This window comes from Etheostoma cragini, chromosome 5 (genome assembly GCF_013103735.1).
Source record: "Etheostoma cragini isolate CJK2018 chromosome 5, CSU_Ecrag_1.0, whole genome shotgun sequence".
Classification (NCBI taxonomy): domain Eukaryota; kingdom Metazoa; phylum Chordata; class Actinopteri; order Perciformes; family Percidae; genus Etheostoma; species Etheostoma cragini.
The window spans coordinates 29,717,133-29,725,057 of record NC_048411.1 but is presented as its reverse complement, the minus strand read 5'-3'; the positions used below and the strand labels follow the sequence as shown (position 1 = coordinate 29,725,057).

The 7,925-nt window shown below is 37.6% G+C and overlaps 1 protein-coding gene across 1 annotated transcript; it reads left to right on the top strand.

Annotated features, from left to right (window-relative positions):
• On the top strand, nt 1-7,507 carry LOC117944258 (E3 ubiquitin-protein ligase NEURL3). The gene is made up of 5 exons (XM_034870912.1): nt 1-146; nt 3,879-4,231; nt 5,315-5,474; nt 6,058-6,219; nt 6,346-7,507. Exons 1-5 carry the CDS (start codon nt 119-121, stop codon nt 6,516-6,518), a joined length of 876 nt encoding a protein of 291 aa, XP_034726803.1. The 5' UTR covers nt 1-118; the 3' UTR covers nt 6,519-7,507.
• Nucleotides 7,508-7,925: the final 418 nt, after the last annotated feature.

Sequence of the window (7,925 nt, the reverse complement as noted above, 5' to 3'; positions counted from 1 at the left end):
TTTTGAAAGCACACGTGCTCCACGTTAAAGGCTGCCAACACTGCTGCTTCGTGACAAATGAACCAAGAAACGGACGTGAACACATGAAGAAGAGAGCAGCTGCTTCTGCGTCTGCAAGATGGTGAACGAGAGCAAAGGGAACTCTGGTGAGACATTTAATACAACTTTAACCCTAACAGAGAACTGCATAACATCTGTATTAACCCTTATACCAAATCTAAAGAAAGTGATTAGCAATTTTACATTTCAGTGACACAAGAGTTAGGGAAAATGACTTTTGTGTAAGTGATTTGTTTTAGCTGGTTGACTTTATATTTAGGGCCTTAAAGTGGGAAATAAAGCAGATAACTAGCAATTCTATATTGGAAAAATTAAATAAAATATTGGAATATTATTGGAAATGTTCACCTTGTTGCTGATGAGTAAAACAGTTTATTTTGCTTAATGCCACACATGTGTGAGTCCCACCTGCCAAATAAATCTGTCTGTGGGTTATTATTTAGAAACTTTATTAACCCTCCTGTTGTCCTGGGTCAAATCTGACCCCTTTAAAAAATGTCTATATCTGAAATATGAGTTTCTTTTTTTACCAAATTACCACAAAAAAATGGATTGGATTCCTTCCAACGCTCTTTGCAAATACAACTGATCACTTTCATCACCTCTGATCTTAACTATTAGTCAGAATAATTCATAATTTTTGCTTTTTTAACTCATATATTAGGTATAATTCCATATAAATGAGAGTTATTGACCATGAATTCCAAGAGGTAGTGTAAAAATAATAAGGTGGTGTTAGTGAAAACTAAAAAAAGTCAGAAAAAGGGCGAAAATGTCAAGAAACAAGGGTTAATCCCAATAAATGGGTAATTAATCTGCAGCTTTTCGTCCATATTGTCCAAAAATATTAAAGATACTGGGGAACACGTGTTAAAAAGGTATGGGGACAGTTTAAAATAACTCAAATCGGTATCAGCATTTATAATGGGCAACAAATTAATATTTAAAAATTAAAATAGTAATTATAAACACCTTTCAGCCATGTTCTGAGCGTTGCTGTTGCACCGTCTGTCCACCAGAGGACGCTCTACCACGTCCCTGCTGACAACTCTTTGAACTTATTTGTTGTTATTGTGTTTTTGTTCAAAGGACTTTCAGTTTCATAGCTTAAGTTTGTATTTTTATATATTTTTATTGATCAGAATTTTAACATATTTTGATGTTCGGATGTGACAGTATAACAAATTATTATCATATTATTTTAGTGAGGATACATAAATAACTACAAATAACTCATGTTAGGAAAATCAGTTTGATTTGTCACTTATTACTGGATTTATTTTTAAAAATACACATTGGCCAATATATCGGAATATCAGATTTTTAAATCACCAATTATTTGTATAGATATCGGCCTTAAAAATCCTTTATCAGTCGGGCTCTGACTCAGATCATCAGACAAGATGTGGTCATTTCTTCGCTTTCTCAACCCTGTTTCCCCCAAACAGAGCCCAACGTCCTTCTGCTGACCTTCAAAAGTCTTTGCAACAGCCCTTTACTTTGCTGTTCTGGTCCTGCACAGAGGAACCCCCCCCCCAGCTGCAGATAGAAGAGACATGTTATGATTAGAAACATGTGATCGTGTTTACGTGAATCTCAAACCTCCTCCTGCTCCTCTAAAGTGAAAGCGAGAAGAAAAAAGCATCGACAAAAGTGTTGATTTTCAATTTTGACGGGAAGACAACACGAGAGTTAAGGAAACCAACAAAAAAATAATCACATTGGAGAAGCCAGAATCAGTTTTACTTTACAGTTAGACTTTAAAAAACAACTTTAAGGTGTTTTGGCGTTACATCTCCAGTTGTTGCCTGTTATGCACCTTCTGTGTTTTTAAATGTAAAATAAAAAAGTGTCAAAAACACAGAAAAAGCAACTAAAAGCATCAAGAATAGGTGGGCCAAAATATTTAGTTAACCGTACTTAATTGACACGAGGACCGGATCGAAATGTGACAGGACCCGGGTTTGGCCCTCGGGCCTTGAGTTTGACACGTGAGCTCTAAAGTGAAAGCTCCTGAGCTACTTTCATTATTACCAGGTGTGTTACCAGGTGTGTGTGTTGGCGTTACATTTCCTCTCGTTGCTCGTTATGCACCTTCTGTTTCTTTAGTGTTGGTTATCAGTATCATGGCGGGTATTTAACCATCTGCCTGGACTGGAGAGCTTGGACTTTCTGTTTGGAGTTTGCATGCTCTCACCGTGTTTAAGTGGGTTTTCTCCGTTTTTCTGACGCTCTTAAAGACGTGCATGCTGGGTAATTAGGACTACAGTTGAGAACTAACCGACTGGCTAACACTGGCACATTTACAGAAATGTTGATTCACGTGCATTTTCCCAATCAAATCAATAAAAATCTGAATCCTCTGGACTTATAGTGCGGTGACCCACATCAAGCTGTATTACCAGCTCCTGCACCTGGTCCTTGTTGTGATGGAAACCATCTTTGCAGGATCGGCCTCACCTGGTCCTCCAAAGTGAAAGCATGCGCGCTACTTTCATTATTACGCGTCTGCGGTGTAATCTTGTGTTCATATCTCTCACACACGTGCCTGCGCTGTAAAGCAATGATTATAAACACTCTGTGTGGTTGTGAAGTTACATTGAGGATATTTCATGAGATTAAATTGCCATATTTTAGGATGCAGCAGGTTTATTGCAGGTCAGCGTTGGTCCGCACCGGTTCACACAGCCAAGATTATTATTCCCTTTTTCTTTTCTGGACAATAATTCAATTCAATTCAATTTAATTTATAGTATCAATTCATAACAAGAGTTATCTCAAGACACTTTACAGACAGACCACACTCCAGAATTTACAAGGACCCAACAGTTCTAGTAGTCTCCTCCAGAGCAAGCAACAGTGCGACAGTGGCGAGGAGAAACTCCCTTATATAATAAGGACAAATAACATTAACAACAACACAGCAGCAACTACACCCCCAGTTGGAGCTGTTGGTGCAGGTTGTAAATACATCAGAGGGGAGACGGTGAATGTGGTGATAAGAAAGTGGAGAGCCAATCAGAAGAGGCGAACTGGTAAAGCACCATTTCCTTCTCAGCTCATCCCACGCATTCTTCCTTCAGACGCCTCAAACGATCAGATCTGCTCCGAAAAGACGCTGCGACCCTCAATCTGAACTTATTACTCACGTCTTCTACTTTCTTGTAAAAAAAACAATACTTTTCTACATTAAAATACAGTTTGTTGCTTCAATTTTGCACAAAATGTTGTGTATTTTTGGGGCTTTTTAATGTTTAATGAGGAATATTTACACCTGTAAAAAAACACATTCACTCTATTCACTCTGTGTGTTTACACAGTATTAAACTTGGATACTTTAAGCTATTAAAAAAAAAGAAAAAAAAATTAAATTAAAAATAAATTAATTAAATAAATACAGTTAAGCTGTTGAATAAAAATAAAAATAAATACAGTTTAGCTATTAAATAAAAAAATAAAAATAAATACAGTTTAGCTATTAAATAAAAAAATAAAAATAAATACAGTTTAGCATTTAAATGGAAAATAAAAAATAAAATAAAAATTATACAGTTAATCTATTAAATAGAAGATACACATTTCTGAATATATTTTAGCAGTTTTAAAAATGTAATTTTTGATTGGATTTTTTTTCATTCATTTATTTTTTCGTATTTAATCAATCAATCGTTTAATAGTTTTTAAAAAAATTGCCAAAAAAATGAAATTAATAATTTCAATTCATAAATATTTAAAGACAAAATCTGTAAAAATAACACGGGATGATTGTGTAACATTAGTTATTTTTAACCGTGTGTGTCTTTGTTTTTTCTTTGCAGTTGCCGGGTCGGAGGCGTCCCACAGGTGCGGCGTGTCCTGCCTGGGCCCCCTGACCTTCCACCCCCGCGCCGTGGGCAGCGAGGTCCGCCTGAGCCACGGAGGTCGCCTCGCCGAGAGGACGCCCAGCACGTTCAAGAACGGCCTGGTGTTCAGCAGCCGCCCGGTGAAGGTCCAGGAGAGGCTCCGTCTCCGGGTGGAGAGAGACACCTTCATCTGGCACGGCGCCCTGCGCGTGGGCTTCACCACCGTCCCCCCCACCGCCAGATCCCGGCCGCTGCCCGTCATGGCCATCCCCGACCTCACCGACTTCCCCGGACACTGGGCCGGTCCTGTGGATGAATCACACTGCCAGGTACGGGTGCAACGGGTGCAAAAAGAATTATATATATAGCAGCTTTGAAAATAAATATATTTTTTATGTAGCAGCTTTAAAAAAAAATGCACATAGCAGCTTTAAAAAAGAAAATGCATAGAGCAGCTTTAAAAAATATATATATATATATATAGCAGCTTTAAAAATTTATATAGCAGCTTTAAAACAAATACATATACATAGCAGCTTTAAAATAAATATATAGCAGCTTTAAAAATGTATATAGCAGCTTTAACAAAAAAAATATGTATAACATCTTTAAAAAATATGTATAGCAGCTTTAAAAAATATATATGGCAGCTTTAAAAAGTGTATATAGCAGCTTTAAAAAAATAATATGTATAACATTTTTAAAAAATATGTATAGCAGCTTTAAAAAATATATATGGCAGCTTTAAAAAGTGTATATAGCAGCTTTAAAAAATAAATATACCAGCTTTAAAATATATATATATATTTAGCAGCTTTAAAAAAATATATATAGAGCAGCTTTAAAAATAATTAAAAATATAGCAGCTTTAAATATATATATGTAAAATAGCTTTTTTTTAAATATAGCAGCTTTAAAAAAAATATATATATAGCAGCTTTAAAAAATACATAGAAGCTTAAAAAAAAAATTATATATATATACATATATATAGCAGCTTTTAAAAAATATATATATATTTAGCAGCTTTAAAAAAATATATATAGAGCAGCTTTAAAAATATATAAATATATAGCAGCTTTAAATATATATATGTAAAATAGCTTTTTTTTTAAATATAGCAGCTTTAAAAAATATATATAGTAGCTTTAAAAAATATATACTGTATATATATAGCAGCTTTAAAAAATACATATAGCAGCTTTAAAAAATACATATAGCAGGTTTAAAAATATTTGTGTATATAGCAGCTTTAAAAAAAAAAAAAATATATATAGCAGCTTTAAAAAAAATTGGTTTTGGTCTTGGTTTCAAAGATTTTGTGAAATCAGCAAATATTATATTATTGTATATGAAATATGAAAAATAACAACATTGAATATGGTGATAAAGTGTGCTCCCCCCCCCCCCAGGCGGGTTCGGAGCTGCAGTTCTGGGTCTCTAACGGAGGCTCCGTGTACGTCTCCAGCAGCAACACCAAGGCGCACAAGCTGCTGACGGGGGTGGACCTGAGCCGGCCGCTCTGGGCCATGATCGACGTCTACGGGCAGACGCGCTCCATCTCCCTCCTGGGTACGTGCATGGATGATGTCATGATTACCAATGATGTCATGTTTACCGATGATGTCATGGTTACAGTGCGCTTTTCTAGTCTTAACAACTGCTCAAAGCGCTTTTACATCAAACAAGAACCATTGACACACACATTCATACACTGTGGCCGAGGCTGCCGTACTCGCGGTTTAGTGTCTTGCCCCTTTAACATGGGTCTACAGGGCCAGGGATTGAACCACCAACCTTTCATTTGGCAACCTTCCAATTGGCAGCTACCACTGAGCCACAGTCGCCCATGCTGCAGCTGGTTTTTCTGGTTCTGGTTCCTTTCACACTGACAGTGGCGAGTGATTGAATTACAGCAGAAAAGAAGATTATTTAAATTATTTAATAGTCAACTTTTAAATTACTTGCCAACTGTTTATCGAATCGATGAGTCATTTTTTTTAACCCTCGTGTTGTCTTCCGACCAAACTACTAATCCATTAATTGAGAAAGTAATCAACAGATTAATCGACGATGGAAACAATCGATAGTTTCAGTCCTAGTTTAAATGTTATAATAAAATTGAATGATTAAACGCCTCTACTCTTTGCTGCAGGCTCAGAGAAAAGGGAGTTGCTTTACACCAGACGGTCCTGTCCTGCACCTGAACGCCTCACCTCGCCTGACGTCGACAACCGCTGCAGTTTGTCTCGGGTATCGAGCCTCTGTGGAAACAGCGATGACTGCATCTCCATCCCCGTTCTGGACGTCCCAACAGGTAAGAAAGAGTCCCCCCACCCACAAGGTTAACATGCTGTGACACTGTGGTTTTGCACATCTGTAACCAGAGAGACTCTCCCTGTGATGCCAGTCCTGTAACTGTGATGTTTGTCTGTACTCGCAGATGGAGACGGTGCACCCGACTGCGTGGTGTGCATGGACAACCGGGCCAGCATCCACCTGCCTTGTGGCCACCGTTGTCTGTGTGGCACATGCTTCTCCGGAGTCTTGGAGCAGATTGGCACGTGCCCGCTGTGCCGACACCAGATCAGAGCTCCGTCGGTGGAGAGGAGGTGACGTCGCTGGGCTGCTCTGAGCTCCGAGACAGACACGAATCACCAAAAAACAATCTCCCAATGACTGTAACACAGGAAACACGTTGAAGGAGCCACTTCACGTGGCCTGGAGCCGATCCAGGAACCTTTGTCACATGTCATTCAACTCTCTCGTCCATAGATAGATACATCTATATGTATGTATGTATGTTTATATGTACAGTGTAGGCCTATGTGTAGATACCGCTGTCTCGAACCAATGTGAGTCGAGTGCAGATGTGAGTTGTGCACGAGTCACTTTGCGACAGGTAGCCTACAAAAACCAGCTAATTGCTAACGAGAGACTTCTGCAAAAAATGGACCCACTAAACGAAGTTGGTTCACTGCTGGCTACAAGTTAGCATCAAACACAACAAAGGCTGTCAGTTGAATGATGTTTTGCGCTAAAGTTAGCATCAAACAGCCATAGATAGCTACAATGTTTCTGAAATGACTGCTAGCTTAGCTACAAGTTAGCATCAAAAACAACAAAGGCTATCAGTTGAACGGTGTGTTGAGCCAACGTTAGCAACCAAACAGCCATAGATATCTAAAATGTTTCTGAAATGACGCTTTAGGGTCCATGCCTAACCCGGACCAATCGGCTGCTCCGTAGGGCGGGTCTTGTGTCTTCCACAATTAAAATAGTAATTTTTGGCTAAATTAAAAACCGATTTTTAAAATACTAAATATGTTTTGATACTTTTAAACCACAAAATTCTTATCTTGTGTTGGTAGTTACAGTACGCGGCTTTAATATAATTTAAACTGCCGCGTCACTGACTTAACTGACAAACATTTTAGTTACTAATTACTTAAATTAAAAACACTTTACCCGACACAACCTAGCGTCAGCTTAATTCAGAATCAGGACTTTCTCTTAACTTTATGTTAGCTAAAAGTTAGCTCTTAATGATGTTAAATTTAACATCTTGGTAACAGTAAGATATTGTAAAGCACCTTTTTATCCGTAAATTGGGATTTCTTTCACCTGGAAATCCCAAAGGCTTTTTCTATGAGTTGATAACGGGATAACGGGGACAGATGTCTGTCTCCAGACCACGGAGACACCTCTCACCTGAGGGGTATATGTATGTACATAGATATATATACATAGATATACATAGATATATATATCTATATATGTATATAGCAATGCCTTTGTATGTGAATGATGTACAGCGTGTGTAAGATGAGATGAGGCGAGGATATTAAGCTTGAGTCTTTCTTCGTCATGTAAGAGGAAATGTGAAACTTTGCTGCTAAAAAAACTGATTGTTAAACGAGAAAAAAGGCAAACATGGAATATTTTGGTGAAGACAATCTATGAAATGTATGTTTTTTATGTATAATTTGCCCCATTGATGTTGTAAATCTTAAAATTATTTTT